Source organism: Linepithema humile, chromosome 5 (genome assembly GCF_040581485.1).
Source record: "Linepithema humile isolate Giens D197 chromosome 5, Lhum_UNIL_v1.0, whole genome shotgun sequence".
Lineage (NCBI taxonomy): Eukaryota > Metazoa > Arthropoda > Insecta > Hymenoptera > Formicidae > Linepithema > Linepithema humile.
This window is the reverse complement of record NC_090132.1, coordinates 14,217,768-14,241,664: the sequence shown is the minus strand read 5'-3', so window position 1 is coordinate 14,241,664 and position 23,897 is coordinate 14,217,768. Positions and strand designations below refer to the sequence as shown.

Genomic DNA, 23,897 nt, shown 5'->3' with positions numbered 1-23,897 from the left:
TTTCGCGTTACACGCAATCAAGGGCGGCCGAGCATTAATTAATGATCAAGTGCACTGCTATACTCTTCGATGTGCTGATCGCGACTCATTGCATGTTGCCGTTCGAAGTATTGTAAGTAATTACTCTTTACAGTATTTCATCTCGTAAGAAATGAATATTTGTTTTAATATCCACATTGATATCAACTATATAATCATTGCTTAATACAACTCTATATTAATGCTAAATTGAGATTTTTGAATAGGATTGTTTATTTTATCACTGTTGATTATCGATCACTGTTGATATACACAAAACACACACATACACAACACACACACACACACACACACACACACACACACACACACACCATATTGATAAACTTTCAGCTGTTTTTGATATTTTTAGAAATAATCTTTTTAAAATTTAATAGCAATTTTATTATTTATCATTTATTAATTGCACATATGATTTTACATTATAATAAATTTAATATTATGCTTAAAAAATATTATAAAAAGTAATAAAAATTATATAAAAAGGTTTTAGAAGCAAAAGTTTATATATCTTTAATGAAATTATTGAAAGACATCAATAGAAATGAGAGATTCTAGATTCGATTTTTCTAGATTCTTTCAAAAATCTTGCATGAGAAATTTGATTAAAATACCTAATCATAAAAATTCAGAACGTTTCTTATGTTCGCGATCTAATTAGAAATGATTGTTTGCACGCGATTAAGATAATGTCGTAGAAAAAAGAAATATCAAGTATTAATTAAAGACGTCTCTCACGCGAGATATAATGGGATCTGTTGTTAAAGATCCATAATAATAAAACGCCACATTAATTATTTCGGTTCACCGATCGGCTATCCTTTAACCGACTTTTTAATTTCAACACTTATGTTAGACATTTAATAATAAAAAATGTATTTCTGCAAAATTTATAATAATTATAAAAAATGGTACAGCAAATGTATATACATATCCATCCCTTCGAACAATTTAATTTTTGATAAGATACAAATTTTTGCTAAAATCGAACATAATGTAATATATTTTAATAATATATGAATATAAATATATTATATATATATATATATATATATATTATAAGTTTAATTTAAATATTTGTATACAATGTGACAATTTTAGCGCGGCGCAGAGTTCACTCCGATGGAAGATGATTGAAGAAGCGTGCTACGGTCAACAATTCTGCTGTATCCGCGCGCTGATTCGTCGACACTGTCAGCCAGCTTGCGACTGCGTAGTAATACAGCGATTGGAGGCAGGTGCGCGCGCAGAGTGGAACTACTTTCAGCGCGTTAAGCGAACAATAGGGATCCCAGAAGTGTTTCGGACGCGGTCGTGTTCATGTATGTCGTGCCGTTTGCTTTTTTTTCTCCGTAACTGCGCGAACGTATGCACACTCGGACCCGCTGGTGACGTAGTACCCGTGGTGACGCGTATCGCGTACGATGCACTCGGTCAAGTGACGGTACGCGATAATACACGTTCTCTGATATCGAACAAGTGTGCGCGCCGGTTAGTGTTGGTTCGTTTCCCGAGTGTGTGCACCCGTGTCTCCCCCCGATGAGTGTGTATCTATCCAACGTGTGTGGATAAAGGAAAAATATTTACGGCACCATGTCGCTGCCACGGCGAAGATTGGATTACGCGCTCACGGTCGAATTATTGCCGTTTGCACTATTGGTGATTGTATGTTTCTGCATACCTGCGGTATCCGGTGAGTAGAACTTTGTGTATTTACATTACCCGCTTTACGATCGGAGCCGCTTACATGTCGTGCGCTGCTAGGCAACAGGTCGCCGAGCGCCGGCGCGTTATTATCGTACGTGGTATTAGGAAATTGTGACTTTATACGATAGATGCAACTCGGCGTCGGACGCGACGCGACTCCGTGTTCTCTTGCTCGAGATCGTCCAGCCGCTATTCGTTCCCCCGTGTCTCTCCATGTCGGACATTATTGCGCTTGCCTCTTTCCTTACTATCTGTCTTGAAAATGTCGACCGCCATCAAAATTGTTATTGCGCGTGCAACCGTGTTTGATATCACGATCCTATGAATATTTCACAAAAATTCTCGTACAAATACGAGTGCGTATAAGTGCGAGTATCAATGATTGACATTTGTCGAGATATTATATCCAAATAAGAATAAAATATCAAATGTGAATGACTGGAATCAACGTCCAGGATCTTTCACTTTCTGAGCGTTTGCTTTTGTAAGCTAGGTGTCTTGCATCTGATACTCTTTCGCTCGCATTTATGCGATAGCATTGCAATTACGTTATCAAAACTTTTATCAATGCGATCTATTTTACATGTCACCGAGAGGGCATTTAAAATACACGAGGAAATACATTTTGCTGGTCTCTTTCTCGCGTTTGGTAGATCTACACGCATAAAAATAAATGTGCGGATTGTTTTGTAGCAATGTTTCTCAAATAAACACACGTGATGGTGTGTCTAGCAATGCAGCGGTGCTCATTTGTGATATAGAAATACGGGGTCCGTGTGCCCTCGTCTAAGTTGGCAGACCCTGAGGGACAGGTGCCCAGCCCCGCTTTCCAGGAAGCGAGCTATCCCTCCTTCTTCGCTTAACACGCTTCAACTCGACATTTCGTTGCTCCCTCGGCATTCGCGAATATACGCATGAAATAGGGACCGTGGCTGCTCCTACGGGGATCGCATCCTGTTTTGACCCTCGTCCCCAACTGAAACGTGTTCGATGAATACGGTTGTGATCTGGGGTTGTCGGAAAATTGTATAAAAGGCTCGACGGAATAATATTATTATAATTTAATTATTTTTTTTTTTTAATAAACTTGTATCATCATATGCACTATATAATAGTGTAATATATAGCAATAAATAGTTAAGAATTTAGATCAGTTATATTAATTATATTTATCTTATGATATAAAAAATAGTTGGAATTGCAAAATTGTTATTTGTCAGTTAGAGATGTTATGAATATTTTCAATGATTGATTTTTCGGTAGCAATAGTGACCAAACATACCAAGATAGAAAAAATTAAGACTTTTTTTCATTAAAGATATGATAATTTTTTTAGGGATTGTTGATAAATTATTATATATATAATAACACATTTGAACTTCCATTCCATACTTCAATTCCATATAAATATTACGAATTCTGTCAATTGAGAATTAACGAAATGCATGATTCATACTGATAATTGCTTACAGTCGCTGGTAATCAGACATGATGCAATTTGTAAGCGCGTTAATGTGTCCGCTTTGAAAATTAAGTAAATGCAGCATGCAAAATCTTGCCAAGTGCTACCTTCTATTATGTATAATTCTAAAAAATATTCGTTTGTGTATTGGTAATGATCGAAATGGTCAACGCGCTGTTGAAAGGCTGAACTAACTCGCTCGTGAGAATTTCATGTTTCTTACACCCGAAATCAAACGCTTTACTGCGCACAGTAATTTACGAATATTGCAATGATTTAGCAGAAACGGAAATGACACTTGTGAGAACGTGACCTTTCTCGAAATATAATAACGCAAAATTATAATAACACGAAATGACTGATAAGTGTTACGAATTAAACGTAAGACATTTAATAAATATAAAATTTGGAGCGTTTATATTTAAATTTCTTACCAATAAAAAGAATTTAATGGTTTTTTGTCAATTATAATCATCTATGATTACATTTGAAAATAAAATATAAATAAAAAGTTAGAAAATTTTTAGAAATCATTTAATAAGTGTTTATCTGCGAAAATTTGATGAATAATGGTTTGGGTATTGTGATTTAGTAATTCAATAGTCTTCTCTATTGATTGTGTGCAATAAGAAACCAGAAAATAATCGTTAATGCTTTACTAGGTAAATTTCTATCTTGACTTTTCGTCAGGACATAAATCGCGGTTAAATGTGACGTAATGCTTACATTGATGCAATGAGTATTGCCGCATATATCGTTGTAAAATGGCAAATAAGGAAAGTCTAATAGGAAAAATTGCAGGAGAATAATTATAACTATTTGCACTATTGCTATTCTGCATTGTCAATTGGTGTAGTATTTCGAACTGTCGATAGATTTTTCTCAAGTCGATAGATTTAAGATTAGTTATTTGTTTTATTTCCTAGTAGCATATTTATAAATTCACAAAATTATATTTATATTTATATATTGGAAGGAAAGATCGTTATATTAATATATAATTAATAATATAAAAAAACAAGATACTAACAATATAAAAAAATAAGAATATACTTATTGTATATTAATACAAAATATTGTGTGTGTAGCATGTTTGAAATCATATAAAATATTTAGTGGAGGATTTAAAACGTGAAGGATGTGAGAGGATTTAAAATATGAGATATCACAATAATGATCTTGAGATAAATATGTTTTGTGCATGTCGCATCTTTAATTAGCCATTAATTCTATTGTCATCTTAGCCGTTATTTAATTTTATTATTTTACGATATACAACTTTATTTTGCTTTAAGACTGCATTTTGACATATCTTGGCTCTACAATCAATTAACTAACGATGTTTTCTAATTAAATATTGCACGAACGCGAGAATATTCTGCGATTCAACCGACTTGATACTTGCTCCAAAGAATCGGGCAAGGATCTCGTCTCGAGCCTCGTCGACTATATACCTCGCGATACTCTGGATGCGGAATGGTGGCGAAGGCGCACTCCAGACGTTTGCTGCTCTTATGTTCTCAGGCTTTCTCTTCTCTCTCTCCTTAGAAACTGATCCGCCTGGACTTAACGTGCTTTCACGCGAGACACGCGGCGTTCGTTCGCCGCTATGTGAGACAGACGCAGTACAAGGGTTACATTTTACAAATATTAAAAATACCGTCGTGATTGGAATGTCGTTGATTATTGGAAAACGTTGGAGCGCATGTGAAATGTGGAATATCGTATGCGATAATTTTGCAAAAATAGCAGTACACTTTGATACTTTCCTTTATACAGATGTTTCATCTTAAAATCATCATCTACTTGCACAATCGTATCTTCTCGTATTTAAATCCACATAAATATATTTTTGATAGGTTTCTGAAACAAAGAGCAAGATTTAGTTTTCAAAAGATTGCTTTTTACTTATACCCTTCAAATACCCTCAAAATAAATTAAATACATACATCACACATTTTGAAACCCCTTTTATCTATTAAAATAGCAAAAATCACGTTGTAAATGCCAGATTTAATGCCACTTTTATTGGAAGAAAAAAAAGAAGATATTGTCTGGTTTCGCGTAATAGAAGTTGCTTAATTTGCATTTCAGCTTTGCGTGCATCAATTGAAAACTTGATGAATTTAACATATTTAGCATAACTCGTAACTTGTGGCAATTGATTTAGTCGATTTCATATCTTAGTGCAGTAGGTGTTACGTTCAGTTAAAAATTCTAATACGCTCGACATATTCTTCGTTTTGTGCGTGGCGACGAGCTAACTATATATAAATCGGCGATATAATATGCGACAAGTATTGTAGGAAATCGGTTTGATACCACTCCCGGGACATTTGAAACCTTCGTGCAACTTAGAAACCGTCGCGTTGTACGATCGACCTGCAACCGGTTTCTCGTTCCCTTTCATCGGTTCAGATCGGTATACGAGCCAGCACGGGCTTTGCACACGTGTGCAATCAACCGTTCACGCACATATGCGTCACGAAATGTGTGCACAACGATGTGTACATGTACAGTTGCTCCCTCTTTCGTTTCCATTGATTCGCGCACATAGTATTTCGCTAATCTTGTTTTTAATATAATTACAGAGGGTATTATTTATATGTGAGCTGTTGCCTGTTGTTGCATTAATTTGGTGTCGTTATTAATATTATATATTATATATGTACATACAATCGAAAAACATCTTAAGTAATTTGAAATCAAATAATATTTATCGCAAACTGGACAAAATTATTGACAAATTTAAGTCATAAATCTTTTAATGTTAGTTACAAATTGTTTTATAGTAAATATTTAATATTACTAAACTCTAGTGTCAGAGAGTTGAAATTATGTGAATTAAAGTAAATTAAAAATGAGTCAATTATAATTCATTTATCAGAAATATTCTAAAACAGTTTTTATAATTTATAAAAAATAGAATTGTACAAAATAGTTCAATTGACAAGATAATTGAACAATTTTTCTTGGAGTCTATCGAGATTGAGAACTTTAATAAATATTCTTAGTATATCTTTCTTTACGTATATCTTCTAATTCAACAATTTTCATGATTTTTTTTCTGTTTGATTACTCTTTTTCTCTAACAAAAAAAAGGATAGAAAATAACTAGATATCTCGCGGCATCCGCTAACTAAAAGGGTAAGATCTCTCCGCATCGCTGTCCTATCGAGAGTCAGCTTAGCTATTTACATTCCTCCCGTACCCCTCTCTCGCGTAAAATTGCATAATTAAGGGCTCTCGCTACCGCGCACGTCCGTCCGTCCGTCCGTTCGTTCGTCCATCTGTCTGTTCTTTCGTCTGTTTCTCGCTGCCAGTTCCTTCGTCCCGGAAAGATCCGAGAGGAGCTCCGTAGTATCGCGAAAGGATCGAGGATTGTGCCGTCAGTCAACGCGCGGTATGGCGACGAGTCCTTATAAAGGATCGTGCTAGGATCTATTCCTTGCGCAAACGCTATGCAGATTCCGAGAGCAGCTCGATTCGCGTACATTAGTAAGAAAGACGAGAAACAGAAGCAGCGACTTTAGAATGTCCGCTTGACATTCGTGACACTGTCAAAGATTTTTAATCGCGAGATATTTGCCGGATCCGCCCTCTTGATAAATCGATAAATCCTGAATTCCGTTCGTTGTTTTCTGTTATCTTGTTAGTACAGCCGGATATTTTATTTTCTCGACAATGCTGGTGAAAAAGTGTTTCACTTTTAACTTTACACACTTTATGTTTTTACTTACATTAATTTTTTTCCAAACATTCAAAATTATCAATACAAGGGTTTATGCTACATTTAGGTTCTCTATTTTGCAACTCTTCAGAAGAAACAGGAACAATTGTTCTCTCCGTGTTTGACGATGGCACGAAAATGTGTTACGTTCATTTCTATATCTCCGGAGGCAGATTCTTCGCGTCACTGCTTCGACATATCCTCCCACGGCAGCTGGCGTTTTTGTACGCGCGACACGCTCCCATGAGAGAGATTCTTCATCGCGAAAACGTCCGGTGTGGTCTGACGAAGGCGCGCGAAAAACGGCGGCGATCCGAAAAGAAACGAGATCGGGACGATGAGAGTTGGTCCACGCGCGGTGAGAAGACCACCCAATGCTATTTTCCCGTGCGGCATGTGGCGCACGTGGAAGCGGTTTAACGCAATTCGAATTCATATCAGTTTAAAGCGGTCACTTCCCCGGGCGCGAGAGCACGGACAAGGATCCTTGTTCGTATTTACGGACCAATGCCGGCGGTTTTTCCCAAGAGTGCAGACGGAAATAAGCATATTTTGCTCGCGCACCGGGTCAATGCGATCGTATCTATTAATCATGCTCGGCTCCTACTATCATCGTCTCTTTCTGCGCCGGCGTAAAGCCGCATCGCTCCTTCGTCTGATAAATCGCAATGAACACGATATGGCGAATGTTTTACGCACAACTAATCATCGATTCATTAATAACTGCTCTCCAACCTCGGAACGGTCATGGGAAACCCATTCAAAACCGTATTTTCGATTAGCAAAATTCGATTTAACCCCATAAACTTTATTTATATCGAAAGCGAGATAAAGAGTTAGTGAATCTTTTTCGAGTTTTATGCTAAGAAAATACTAGATATTTTTGCAAATAAGAATGGAGAATTATGACTTGTAAATGTTTTAATTTTATATAAACCAGTTACGTTTGTCTAGCTGGTCCTCTCATTGCGCAAATTTAACAAAAAAATTATATAACTATGCGCTCACAAAATTCATAAAAAAATTTTTGCGCTTTTTTAGTTTAACAAAAAAATTTTTTTCTTGTGAGGAGGCATGTAAGTCCCATTACCCATTAATAATAAATAATGTCACCAAACAAATATACACAGGATTTATGCACTAAGTATGCGATCTTATTATATATCAAAACGATTTAAATTTTTGCGCTGCAACCCTTAAGGGACTTCTCTCTTGAAAAACGAGATTATCGTATAATTCGTAATTTAAGTATCATATAACAAAACTGGGCAAATTAACAATACACGATAAGTTTTCGATTTTATATCAAAATGATTTGAGATTTTTGCGCTGCAACCTTTAAGACATTTTCCTCTTGAAGAGAAGGGTGACATTTTTAATGACTATTATAATATAATAACGCATAATTCGAAGACTTATTGTTGATTAATTTGCCCAGTTTTGCTATTTTGAACGTGTCATACGATCATACGAGAACGTTCCTCTCTGCTTCAAGAGAAGAGTCTTTTAAGGGTTGCAGCGCAAAATCTAAATTATCTTGCTATAAGAGCGCATAAATTTTCATGTATTTATTTTTCAAAATTATTTGTTATTAAATTATTTGTTGGAAGGATGGAGGGAAGGGAAGATTACTCAGCCCTTTCACAAGACAATTTTTTTTATCAAATTAAAAGAACGTAAAATTTTTTTTATAAGTTTTGTGAGCGCATAAATAGCGCATAATTATATAATTTGAATGCATTAAATTTGCGCAATGTGGAAGACTAGCTAGGCAGACACAAACCAGTTTAATTTCGCGAAATTCTTTGTAACGGATAAGAATTTTTTTCTTGAGAAAATATGCTCGTAGTGTTTTACGATGCTCGCTGCATCCAAATGAACTTTTATTGCCGATCAGTGCGTTTTTTGTAATTACCTGTTAAAATCGAGTACCTGATTGAAAGATAGTCGAGTACGTTGGCCTTTCCAATTATTATCATCGCGTTATGGTCGGTTGACATCTCGTTCGGCGATCGAACAATCAATAGCAGAGGCATGTTATAAAATCTTGTCGGTCGTCTGGCTGCCAATTAAACACGAAACGACGAATGACTATTTTTTACGTGCCGCGGTACGAGCGATTGCTGAATTTATATTTTTTTATTTATATTATTTATATTAATTATACTAATTTATACTACTAATTTTTGCAGTGACGTCCGATAATGAGTACGTAACTACATCGAGCCTTTTACAGGCAGCGTCGTGGAACGATGCCTTGATTAATTTTTCACGCGGCCAGCGAAGCCTGTGTGTGCCTGAAAGCGGGACCCCCCTTAGCAGACACGGCTTGTTGGCTCATATTACATGCTCGCGCGACGGAACAATCGAAACCCGTACTTACGTAGCTAACATTCCATTAAACGCATCGACTATCATCTCGTTAATTGATTGTTTTAGTGTATGCATTTAATTACTTGTAGCGTATCTTGTCAAATAAAATCGAAAAATTAGTTGATTATCAAAGAATTAGGAATCACTCGATGTGTTATTATTCAGAAATAATAATAATAATTATATTATTCCATGTGAAGAGTGTCATATTTGCAATCGAGAAATATATAGCGCCAAAAAAGCATATATTAATAAAATATATGTGCGGATTTGAATTCTTTTAACATGCAGTGATTCAAAAACATTTCATTCCAATAGCTGTTTGTTACTTTTATAATAATTATTTCGGGGATCGTGATTCGAGACTAGGCATAAACAGAAAGATCATCCGGAAGTTATATCAAGTCTTCTTTCCGAGTGATGTCGCGTCGCGATGAGTTTCTCTCCAACTTGGCGCATATAACAAGGAAGAATCTGCGCGTTAACATAGTCTTTCGCAACTTGTAAGTGAGAAACACCGTTCTTACCAAGTCCCATCGTTGAACCTTCGCGGCTGCACGTTGTGAATGTGCGCGCGTATACATACAAATACTTTTGCTCGTTTCTCAACTATGTGAGTGCTATGTGAGGCAGCAGTCATGTGGTGTGTGCATCAACTTATCAACCACCTTCGCTCCCACAAACTGGTCGCCCGCGATCTTGCCGAACGATAACGCATGCTTCGCGCTTGCGTTGTCTCGCGCTTTCACACTGATTGGCCGGCTTGACTTTAATTGGGCGCCTCCATTCCGCACGAGAACGATTCGCCGCCACAGGCAGCTCGGTTTCCTTAAACTGCCACATATAAGACACTGTCGAGTATTACATTATTCGACCAATGATCTTACCATTAAAATGCTAATGCACTGTTGTGCAATCAATTGTGCATTCGCGAATTCAAGGGATGCTTTTGGGACGACAGCTTTCGTGTTTAATTAATTAACAATTTTTTCGCCGATAAGATGATTACACAATCTCAATTTGCATGCCATATCCTGTTCGTTAATTGAGGTATAATTTTTATCTATTTATTAAGGCACTGCTATTTATATATATTAAAAATGTCCGCGGTTTTTCTTCACTGCAAAATAAAATTTTTTTTATTATGTATAGCTGCAAAGCAATTTATTAAAATATATATATTTTATTTTCCATATATTTACTAAGTCTAATTTATTAATTAGGAAATTTCTACGCATATTCAATCATTTAGTCGTTGATAAAACTCGGCCAAACGCGATGTAAATAGCGAATGCGCATACGAATGCAATGGATGTTCGTATGCACTGTACATTGTGTCGCAGAAGAAAGTGGTCTGGCTGGTAATTCCATCGCAAATTCATTTCCTACCTGGATAATAAAGTCGCGTTTCGAAGTTCATGCAGATGCGGATGAAGTCACGACTTGATTTCCCGCAAAACATGACCCCTTCTCTTCTTCATCTTTCCCTCTTCCCTCAGTTTTCGTCGCTGTACTCGTCGCTACTCTCTACGAAAACGTGACTTTCTTGTATTTCACCCGCACTCTCGCATATGCAGTGCTATTGTATAATGATCCTTGAACTAACGTCGACCATCAGCTTGTCAACGATCTCCTATGTCCTACCACCAAACAACACGAGTACTTTGTACTTTTATATGTTTTTTTTATTTCTAAAAGTAGCATTATCTCTATTAAATAGTAGCATAGTCTCTATCGTAGGAAATTCAAATGAGATCTATATCTCCAAAATTAAGAGCTACTTGGGCGATGATTTAGCGCTGTATTTTTTATTTTATTATTCAAATTATTTAATAAAATTTAGTGATAAAAAAAAACAGGTCCACTAATGCATGATTACCGTACCATTCATTAATTGTGCAAAATTGATTGTAAGTAATTACTATTTTTTACGAATATTTATTTAATGTTTAGTTATATTTTTAGAAACAATTAGAAAATGTAATGTCATTAGAAAAATTATAAAGGCGTTTATGTGATGTCATTCAAATAAATGTCACGTTGTGGAAATATGTAGCAGTTCAAGTAATAATTATCCAAGCGGATCTTCCGTACCGTTTTGTTTCCCCGTAATAATCGCGCGCGCGCGACACTCGTCAATCATCACTGACGGCATTTCCGTCAAGCTTGGCCGAACAAGCAAGTGAGCGAATACAACGGGATTGCACGGGCTTTTTCTCTCTCCCTTTGTTCCTTTTGTTCTCTATCAGTGTCTCTTTCTTCGATATAACAGAACGATTGCACACATGCCACATAGCCACGCCGAGGAATCCGTCTATCGACAACGATCGCGCCGCTGTGTAATCGCGTCGATGAGAGCGTCGATGAGAGAGCACGTCACGCCATTTTATTGCGGCTGTGCTCGTCGACGCGTCGAACCGTGTAAACCTTACGCTACACGCACTTTTTGTGCGAATATTACGCTCCGTGGTCTCACAATTTAGCATTAATTCAGGCTGTGCCGTGATCCTCGCCATGCGCTGATATTGAACGCGATCTTCATATTAAACAGATAAAAAGCAAAATACGGAATATATTTATAGCAATAAAGGCATTGTTTGGAATTAATATATGCGTACTATAAAAATCAATTTCAATCTTATATTTGAAAATTGATTTTATTATTCTCCCGAGTCAAAATTTTGACCCTATGATAAACCTTTCATTCTACTATATAATAGGAGTTAAGATAGTAATGGAGGTCCAATTGCAAGGATAAAATTTACTTCTACTTTAAACCTAAAAGTGTTTGAAATTTCCGTGTTTGCTAATATAGCATTAAAATAGGTCCTTTTTAAGTAGGAGTTAAGCACAATAGGTTCAGATTAAACCTCTATTGAAGCTTAATTTCCTATATATGTATATGTTTCATTCATAAAATTATATTAATAAAACTATAATGATAAGCAAAAGAACACATTAAATCATGTAAAATATAATTTTATTTTTTCAACACTGTAAAATAATTATAATTTAATTTAACAATTTTGAAATAAGACATAAGATGCAATAATATTACAATTCAGTTAATGTATATGGAGAAGATGAATCTGAAACGTAAAAAGATGGTAATTAACTACCAATAAATAATTTTTATATTTATTTTTGCTTATAAAATTTTTCATCACTTGCAAAAGGGGTTGCTTCATAAATGTTATACATTTGCATGCTTGTAGATTGATGAGCTGTTTGTATTTTATTTGAATTAATTCTGGAGTCGCTCTTGGAACCCATTATTGCTATGGGATCTATGGAAAAATAAAATAAAATTTTGAAAAATCTAACAGTTTAATATTAATAACAGAATTGGGAAAGTTACTTTATAAAAGTAACTTTCCCAATTCTGAGTAACTCGTTGCCGTAATTGTTACTCAGAAAGTAAAAAATAAGTAACGATAACATTATTATTACCCAATCATGATTAACAATAAAATAATTGTAATTAAATTATTACCGTCAACATTATCGTTATGCTTATTCAATGCTCTAATATTTTGCTTTTTCTTTGCTTTTGATTGATTATTTTGATTTCTGTTTCCTTTGGTTTTTATTTCCTCTTTTAACTTTGTTTTTCTGTATTTTCTTTTATTTGATGCAATCTTGTTAATAAAATTAATTAATTATTTTCTTGTTACGGTAAATTGTGTGTTTATCCATTCTGAAAACATAAAACATGTGTTTTTTCATATCTTATACATATCTTTTTTATATGTTGCAATTTTTTCATATTTGCAATTTTTTTACACACATATATATTTACCATATAATCCTTTGAATAACATATGATCAATTGCTGGTCTATTTGTTTTTTTTTCCTGTTGTTGAATAATTTGCAATATTAGAGCTGTATACATCTAATATCGTTTTCACGCATCATTATTTTCCAATCTTTATTCAAGTTTGCTTTTATTTCTAAAAACGTTTTCTTTCTTTTTGATAAATAAAAACCTATATTTGGTGCTATTTCTTCCTGAAATTGTTAATATTAAGACAATTAGAAGCAAAACTAATAATTTAAAATAATAAATTAATTTTAAAAAAAGTGTATTAAAAGTTTTTTTTTTTTTTAATTAAAATATATAATACGTTTTAAGATATAATTGTTTTATAATACTTTGAGCTCACAATATTATTTATGGTGTTATAAACATAATATTACTTGTTACAATAAAAATATTTTTGTATTTTTTATTTTGATTTTGTACTAGAAAATCTTATATATAAGGTATCCCACATAAATTGCACTACACGATAATGGCACATTTCTGAGGTCATTTTGAGATGAAAATCCTAATGTCAAAATGTTGAGGCTACAATAGTTTTTAAATGACAAACGTTTAAAGTTGATCAATCAGATTGCTCCAAATTTGCACGCTCAGGCACGCTCAGACACGCTCAGACACGCACTTTGTATGTAAATATTCTTTTTACACATTTATATTTTTGTTAAATCTACAAAAATTAACTTTATCATGCAAACTGTACTTCGATTGGTTATTCCAACTTTTTTCGTAATGTTTTGTAGATTGGTTCACGGAAACTCGATGACCGCTGATTCTCAATTAATATTATTCTGAATACATAAAAAGGGACTTTGCACTAATTAGCAAGTGTCCAGCAAATTCAGGGGCAAATCGGATTGTTGACGAACCAAAAATGGCGCACAATTGAGTGAAATCGATCGGAACTATCACGCCAATCGCTCCATTTCTCATGGTCCTTTTATCCTTCGATAAGCATTTTATCCGAGAAAAGATAAGGCGCATCCTTTTGAAGTATGCTTCCTGTGTCGTGCTTTTATTAGCAAATTAAAAATTGTTGAACCCGTATTGTTTATAAGATCGAATTTTTCGGAAGCGTGAGATGGACGACGTCGCGTGTTTGATTACTGACTTTGCATAATTTTTTATTAAAATTTTTTATTTGTTTATTTTTTATTCCACTGTTATGAAATATTCTGTAAACTTGTTTGAAATTATATGCGCATTTTCTTGACGATATATCAAACGATAAATCCACATTTATTTGTCAATAAGATAATTTTTTTTAATTGTGTCAAACAAATTTTTTTAGTGATACTAAGAATAAGAAAAACATTTTGATAAATAGGCTACGAAATTTACTTATCAGGAAAGAAAGAGATCTTAACGATATCAGGATATTGAAATGTTTATTATTAAACGTTGATAAATCGAAAATTTAACAATTAAATGATTGGTTATAGATTTTGTTTCGATCAAAATATTCAATATTCAATATGAGATTTGATTATTCTCTTTAAATAAGTATGAAAAAAATAAGTAAAAAGATATTATATATATATAAGAAAACTACAATTATTTATTTAATTAATCATACGCAGTGCAGACGGTATAGGGAGTGTATGGTATACGGTACAAAGCAACCTTTTTCGGCCTTATAACCGTTTTGGGTCATGAAGGGTCTTTGTACGATTATCGATTGCCAGGTGCGTATTCGATAAGTCGCCGAGCGTGACGGAACGCGACGAAAAAGGGTGGCACTTGGTTTTCAGAGTGGATAGTACATTTTCTTTCGTCTCTGGAGAATTTAAAGAGAATTGAGCATTTGATTAAATTTGTTTTAAGTTATATATCAAACAGTATACAGAAAACAAAGACCTCTATAATATAATAATATTTTAATAAATTTACATAAGACATACAGTAGCGATCAATGAAATGTATTCAGCAGGATTCTTCGAAATAACCTGTCTTTGATAAGTACTGTAAGGGTGGGAAGAATTAAATTAGGTTTATTTGGGTATATATAAATAATTAACACGAGCTAGGAATTAGTTCAAGTTCACACTTATTTTTAAAAAGTGTCGTGCAGTATTTATAAAAATGGTAAATCACCGAAAAATGATCAAAAGTGAAAAATCACAAATATCACAAAATATTAGTTATTATTAAAAAAATATTAATAATTGTTATAATTAATTATTTGTTTTTATAATTGTTATTGTTATACGCGTGAAATACAAATTTATTAAGCAAGTATTGTTTCTATTGTATATTGTTCTATTTTTATAAATATGTAAAAATATATTAAAACAATTCAACTAAAATGTTCTAATCAAAATTATGGGTCGTTAATAATGCTCTTTAATATAAATTTTATGATTAGTACAGTACTTTGCTTCAGAGTTTAAAGAACACAATAATTTCGATGAGTACATTTCATTGACCGCTACTGTATATTCTGAGGAAGATAAATTCTTATTTGTAAAGACAAGATTATTGACTGAAAATTTGTTTTAAAAAAACCATATTTAATACAATAATTTTGAGATGTTATTTAGATAATATTAGATATTTTTGTATGAAATGTTATTTGAAATTTAATTTCTTATAATAATAGCAACAATAGAATGAAACAATTCCATAAGTAACTTTGCAGATCAGCTGATCAGCAAATATAATATTGCAAAAGTATGTGTCATTATCGAGCTTTGAGTAAATAGTAATGAATGGACTGAGAAAGAGAGGGGGGGGGGGAAATATAGGTATAGATAGATCATGCGTAATTATTCCACAAATCATCGACTTCGACGTATCTCACGTTTTTTTCTCGCATCATTGATTTATAGTAAACTTGACAATAATGTTAATAGTCGACCATGAAAATGTAATGTGCTTACGACACAATAGCAGAGAAATCAGAATATACTATTTAGTTCTCGTTAATCGTGCGTACAGTCAGGCCCGTGGTATTTTTCTCCGTTTCTTGCACTCGTTATTTCGATAATTTGTCCCACTCTTGTTATTTTCGTTTGCGGTGTGTGTACTTATATGGCAATCGGCGACGAATTATTGCGGCAAGACCTCAGTGGCAGCAACTGTTGCTGCCGATGGCGCGCAAAAACTGTGCTGGTGGCCTGTACCATCGCTGCGGAGAATACTTGGACGTTTTGTCAGTGGCAGGTGCGAGATACGAAGGTAGCCAACGACGTTTTCACCGTGACTCGTTCCCCAAGGGTCCCATCAGGGTGCTTTGACATTCATGTAAGACGTGAGGAGACTCGTCATAGACGAGTGCGAGATCGGAGCTTTTAGATGTCGGATTCATTTATAACATTCTATATGCGTTAATTTAGAGATCTGTCAGATTTATTTTTATCCCAGGGAGTTTTGTGAAATCAATTCTAATAATAAGTAAAATAAAATAAATTTTTATTGTTAACATTAAAAACAAAAAACTTTTTTTTTAACAAATAATAACAAAATATAAGAAGAACGTTATTCTCTAGATTGTCTTTTTATTTTAATCTAGCGATATAGGTTCTAATGAGATAAATTAATTTTTTTAATGTTGAATAAAAAGTGCTGTCGGAGTAACTTGCATTGCATGTCACCGGACTCGTGAGTAGCGAATTATTTTCAATTTTAACTCAAAAATTAAGCTTCGGATAAAATTTTGCAAAAGAAAAAATTGTCTTAGAAATCGCTCAAGAACATGACATTTCAAGAACATCAGGTTGTTTTGAATCACCTTATATATATGAATTTATTCGTAATAAATTTACTTTTACTTTGTAAGTTCTGCGAACTATATAATAATATTCATGCATTGAATAAAATACATCATATGTCCTAAAAATCAAAAGCTGACTAAATTATAATTGTGTGAACGTAGTTGCAACATGATTAACAATATTTTTTGCACGCAACAGTATCTCGAAAACCTTTTTCTTTCAATTGAAGTTGAGCTTACGCGAAGTAGTTTGAAATTGAATCTGTAGATTAGAGCAAACTATTATATAATATTCTAGTTTGTGAGCATAATTATTTATTCATTATTTAAATATGTGCAGAACATATTATAGCACATATAACGAAAATTTATCGATTAGTCTTTAACATTGAACAATTTCGATCTTTTTTTTTTTTATTAATGCAAACAAAGGTGATCTTTATTCGTTCTCATATAGAAATTTATACATCGTAAGCGTCTCTGTGCGCTCGTCGGTCACGAAAGAATCGTCGGATGAGTATTTAATCGTGCGTTGGTATTTGGAATCAAATGAAGTAAGAGAGACTGAAAGAGTCCGAGGTTGATTTAGAAAGAGAGAAGGAGAAGCAGATTTGATGGCGCAGGCAGAGAACATATATATGTATTGATCCTTGAATCTACCTCGCATCAAATGTGTTCGCATACAACGCCTTTCTTCTTCGTTTTATTTGACTCTTTCTTTACACCCATCTATCTAGTCTCTCGCTTTCTCTCATTGCCGTCTTTTTCTCTTTCTTTGTACATCTCGCTTCTATCTCAATCTCTTTTCTGTCTTCACGCACCTCCTCGTGATAATAATTATCCGTTCGAGACTCTCGCGCGCACAGCGCAGTTAAAGTCACGATCCTTCTTCTTGCCACTTCCTCTTATGCAGGTTACGTCCGAGATTAAGTATCGAAAAATATCTGCAATCGATTACACTTCTTCCTTGCCTTGCCTATCTCACCAGTTTACCTCGGCACATTATATCCGCGGAATTTTCAATTAATTCTTAATACACTTTTCATTGGCAGCATTTTATGCTATCATCTGCATGGTCAATCAGTTCTTTGATCTTCTACGTACTGTGAATATCTAAGTCTGCTGCTGCATGAACAGCAATTAAAATTGAGTAACTATATGTGTTATTCGTTATTAAAAAAATGCATATGTTATACTTCTGCATAACATATATAGTATAATATGGATGGTATACTTTACGATATGTATATGTAGTAAAGAACAATTAAATACATATACGCATACGTAACATATATAGTAAAGAGAAAAATTTGAATTTATTAAATTCTGTATACTAATGTGATTAAAAAAATTAATTCCAAATTTATTAAAAATTCTGAAAATTCTGATTAAAGCTTTATGTCTATGTATTAAAAAATTCTTGTATAATCATCCTTAACTATGCAACATCCGTTAAAAGTTTTTTGTCATAATTATAATATAAGAAACCATGAATAAATGACCATATATAAATGGTGATAATTATACGCTCAGATTATATTGTAATTATGAAATAACGGTGCGCGAGTTTGTTGAGTTTTTTGGTACACAATTAAGCACTCTCTTTCTCCCTCCCTCCCTTTCTCCCTCCCTCTCTCTCTCCCTCCCTCTCTCTCTTTCTCTCTCTCTCTCTCTCTCAATGTATTTGCGTGCCGGTTATCGCTATAGTTTCTCAATGCCTCGCTGTAGGTATAAACTAATTAACTTACGTGCCCGGTTCTTTTGCATAATGGCTACGTCTGCGGGAACCTTATGCTCCGTACCGGAGGAGGACTGGCAGGTCGGCTTCTATGTATGGTCTTCTCTCGTGTATTGTTCGGTCGTGCCCTGTGGCGGTATCTGAGCATGAATATAGAAACGTTTCTGCACACACGTCGCTACGTATGCGTACTTATTCATAACGTGCGCCGCGACTGGCATGCCTGACCGGCGTCGACTTTATTATCGTGAGGCACAAGAACACACCGCGAGGGGATACTAAGTATAATGGCTCTAGACTGAGGTCCTATACCGACCTAGAAGGGCTCGGAGTACTCCCTACTCCCTCGAGCTATTCACGGTCAACGTGCGATGATGATTTGCAATTTTGCACAGATTCACAGAGATTATTTCACTCTCACACTAAGAAGAGGCCGATCATCATAAGCCGTGGAATATTTTGCTCGTTGCGAAAGATTTGTGTTCGTTTTTGTCGAGATTAATTTTTTACGATATACAGAATAATTTAGGCATTATTCGTTTATTCAGATATTTAGAATAAATTTTGTTCAGATAAAAAGGTAGACATCAGTAATGTTAATTTGCCTGCTGTTTGATGCAAAATATGTAAGAAATAATGGAAATCGTGCGCAGAGAATATGTAATAAAAATCAATAGGATGAGAGCGTGGAAAATGATCTATGACATAATTCATTTATCTCGCGCGTTTGCTCCTGGCGAGGTCGGGAGATGTGCAGTCACGTCGATGGAGTTTCATTCAGAAAACGACAAGCCGATTAAGGCCGATTGAAATTCATATTCGACATCGTTCGACTCATGATGTGCGAAGTACTCGTGTAATTATATGCGTGGATAATAGTAGAATTCTGCGTCGCGGAACAATGATCGATCACAATGAGTAGTGATTTTATACGAGTATTAATTTAGTCACGCTAAATTGTGAGTTTTGAACAAGTAATTCGTATTTGATAGAGCAGTAATGCAGTAATTTCTTCCTTTTCTTCTCAGTTTAACGTGTTCCAACTAACTTCTCTCCTCTGTAATATTTAATGTATTACTTTCTCCGACTTTGCGGGGGTCTTAATCTTTTTGGTGTATCGAAGAAAATGCATTAATGGATTTTTTATATTTTACAAAATGCTAATATAATCTTATTTATTGCGCAAATTAAAACGCGATGTTATAAATGTTATTTACTTTTTCAAAGTGTTTTAAATTTCTTTAAATAACAAAAAATTATTTTGAATTAATAAATCATAAATATTTATCAACATTTTATTTTTCATTGGTTATCGCAAGAACTTTTTCATTATATGTTCGCGGAGGAAAGAAAAGAATGTCTGTTCTAACAATAAGAAATATTTTGCGCTTGTCAAATCAATATTACAATGACCGCGTACGAGGGTTCAAATCTGCGAGATATTAAATTACTGCCCTCTTTATTAATTATCTATCATAAATCAAAGCTCTCTCGCGCTGGTCTTTAGTGAGAATTAGCTTCACAGCAAGTTACTTAATCGCCGCAAGGTACAAACTTTCTCCTCAACGGCGAGGCATGGTACGTATAACACATTGTTGAAAATTACAGTGTTGAGTACATCGTGCTTACTGAAGTACAACTCTAATATTGCAAAATCTATAAGCCGATTATGTTTTTTACTCAATATATTGCTATTATTTATTTTATTATTATTTTTTATTCTCATTGAGAAAAATTATAATTTAATGGTAATAAGCTATTTGTTTGGCTTTGTTTTATTTTCTTTACATGTATAAAATTACATAAATTTAAAATTTTTATATAAATTATTTATACAAAAAAATTGCGAAACATACATGTTACATATACAAAATTATTAAAAGTAATATTGAAAGGTACTGATATGTATCTGTATTTATTAAGCAAAAGTAACGCACAGGAATTATTGTAGGGCAAATTATCAGCCATTTTATGGTGTTTCAATGAAGCATACAAGCTATATTAGTTATCTTTGCACTCCGAAAGAGACGTGTGCGAGATTTCGTGTGCCTTCATTTGCTTTCTATCAGATAGCCGATACTTTTTTCTGACGCGATAACTGCAAGCAAGAGAAACGCACGTGTGAAATAAGGTGTGACAATATTTGACATTGTGGTATGAACGCTGTTTATACATAGTCCTATTATGAATCTCGCTTGCAGGTTTACCGAGAAATTCCACCAGCCGTGATGAAATTTCCGGTTGTGCTCTCAAGAAATTAGAGAAAAAAACGGCATGGAAAAATTAGAAAAAAAAATGATAATTATAATACAATACAATTTTATATGTAATATAGTAATACAATTGATGAATTAATATATTTGTTAATTAATATTCTGTTGATATTTTTAGTGAATTATAATAATAGATAAAATATTAATAATTTATTACGTTAGAGAAATGGGAATGAGAAATATGAATTCACTTCGCGTTTATTGTGTCATTTAATAACTTTTTGATAATGTTGAAATCTTTCGTATCATTAAAAGATATCTCAAAAGTACTTCTTGCGCTATCAGCTATTTTTTATTTTATGTGATTGACTAAGATATATTTATACAATCTAAATTGTATGAATTATCCAATGTTTTGCATTGCATTTTTTGCAAAAATATATATACATATTAAATCTTTGTAAGGGATATTCGTCAAATAACGAGATTTGTAAACGAAAAACTAAGATGTGGTTTATTTCATATCTTTTCCGTAATTCCTTACATAATAATCCCGTTGCTACAAAATACTCTTTCCGCAGCCAAACTCGTTGCTATGTTCCCAAATGTTAATTTTAAACAAAATAAGTAATGAATAGCGGCTAATTCAAATATTGCCTACATCTTCAAACAGTTGGTTTTTTAATTTTTCGGCACTTTGAATTTAGAAAACCGGTACTATATAATGAAACTTTCTAACTATATTATCTCATAATCTCTCTTTAGTATGCCACTCGACAAACAAAACTAAGATTACGCTTGTATAACGCACATTGTTACAGACTGGAGCGCGGTTCGCGCTCTTATGAGCGTGTCCTTATGAGCAGCTCATGTCATTCTCGAATATGAATAGAATTTCGAGCAGATCGACAACATTAGTTTGTTAGCAGTTTTAAAAACTGGATTTTTTTACGTTCGGCACGAAATGTCATACTAGCCGCTTCTCGCGTTTATCAAAAATGGCTATTTTTTGCGCAAAAATCACAATAAAGCGATAATCAATTCCAGCGATGCATTGCATGATTGTTGCGAGTTATGATCGTGGGAATTGAATAGTGAAAATATCATAGTGTTACGACATTTATAATGTGTGTGATCTTTATGTAAGGTCAATGTTGGGTAATCAAATCAGTAACAACGACAGATATTTCATGAGATTATTGTCATATTTCTGAAATTAATTTTACTAATTAGTCATGTACGCGTATTATTACGCTCTCTCTCTCTCTCTCTCTCTCTCTCTCTCTCTCTCTCTCTCTCTCGCTCCTTTCACCCTCTCTCTTGTACCTTCATTCTGGAGAGCTCCGAAGTACTTTTAACGCTTCACCGATTCGTAATCACGGATGATATCTACTATGTAGCGAGCGCGCCATAGGTTATTGTGTATTCATTAGGAGACTAACCTCGTAATAACTAACAATTTGCAAATCAGTGCACCTTTGCAATTCTGTTATTTATTTTATGTTTGTTATATTTTTTATTCTGTAATGGGGCGGGAATTCTAATTACTATGATTGGTAAACAAAATTTCATCTGTGTTTTATTTGATGCTCGGTCTTGCGCGCGTTCCCTCTTCTTAAATAATTTTTGAATTTATGATTATTGCGTTTAACACTCTTTTTTTATTTCTTTGTTTCTAATTGAAACCTTTCTAATGGGAAACCCGTGAACATGATACGCGAGTTAATTATCACGAGATAATTGTCGGGAGATTCTTTAGTGTAATCGGTAATTAAGATATAGAAACACGTTATTATTATATCATATCAACTTTATCATATGATAATATTATAATTTATAATATTATACATGCCTATTTCTTAAAAACAATGTAGTTTTTATATTCCGCAAAGAAATTTTTTTTTGTTTGTATAAAAAAATTTATTGTATGATTGTGTTATCTAATTTTTATTTTATTGTATTTGCATTTCTGCATTTATAACGCTGAAAATAACGAAATATAAAACGAATAATGTCTTGCAGTCGGGTCTATGTCAGCGATGCGAATAGTACACATGGTGCCGGGAACCCCTGTGTAATATGGTGCAAGGTGGTGGTGTTTGGAAAAGGGCCCGGACCACCGGCAGATGTTCCATTCGCCCTGCCGTTGTCCCCTCACAGGGCTGTGCAAAGTCATGGATACACGCATAACGTCGTGTCGTTGTCGACGTCACATACTAAGAAATCGATAGTATCGGAACGAACAGCTGCATCCGTCGATGCTTTTCCAAGATTTTCCTCGATCGCAGTCTTAGAAAGAGCGTAAATGGCGTTTGTTCTATTCTTGTTGGTGAATCACAGAAATTTACTGCCACTCGTGTATTGACCTCTTCAGAGATCGCGACGAAACAAATATATTTGCATTCCATGTAATGAAATATAATGCAAAATATTCTTTGCACACTTTTTCTTATTATTTCTATGATATTTTATGATATATCTAATTTATTAAAAAGTTAATCAAATAATATAAATTTTTGTAATTGTAAATGTATATATAAAAATATGTATATCTCTGAGAGAAAAGATATTAATTTGTAGAAAATTCTTATAAAGTAATTGCGAAGCTTAGCACTGTTGGTGTAAAAATAATGAGATTTTTATTTTATAAAATATTTTATAAATTTATTTTAAGATTATTTTATAATTCAACACGCAAAAAGAATAGTGTAGCTGTTTTTTTATCATAAATTAATATGAGAATCCAATTCTCAACGTCCGCTCATTTCGTCATCTTTTTCGAATTCGACATGTTGCATGCTATAAAAATATCATTTTATAAACGCAACTTTTTATAAATTTTCGGTGTAACGCGCGGAAATTTTATGAGTCTCTCTTTTTGAGAATACAATCTAAGGATGTTCCGAAAAGAAGATGGCGCTTCGTTTTCTTTTTGGAACGATGTACATACACGAATGCAGATTCGAATAGGTGGTATCCCTCGAAAACAATATGGTCGGCTAATGAATAACTATAAATTACGCAATACGAGTGGGATACGAGAGCCACTTAGGTGAATGTCTGTAATGTTCATTATAATACAATAGGCTTTCCACTTACCTA

General features: G+C 33.8%; 1 protein-coding gene across 1 annotated transcript in view; it reads left to right on the top strand.

Moving 5' to 3' along the window:
• Window positions 1-1,304: 1,304 nt before the first annotated feature.
• Window positions 1,305-23,897, top strand: part of N (neurogenic locus Notch protein) — a 260,349-nt gene continuing 237,756 nt past the window's right edge. Inside the window, exon 1 of the mRNA XM_067355433.1 lies at window positions 1,305-1,732. Within this exon, the coding sequence (XP_067211534.1) occupies window positions 1,633-1,732 (100 nt within the window). The 5' untranslated portion in view covers window positions 1,305-1,632. The remainder of the gene's footprint in view (window positions 1,733-23,897) is intronic.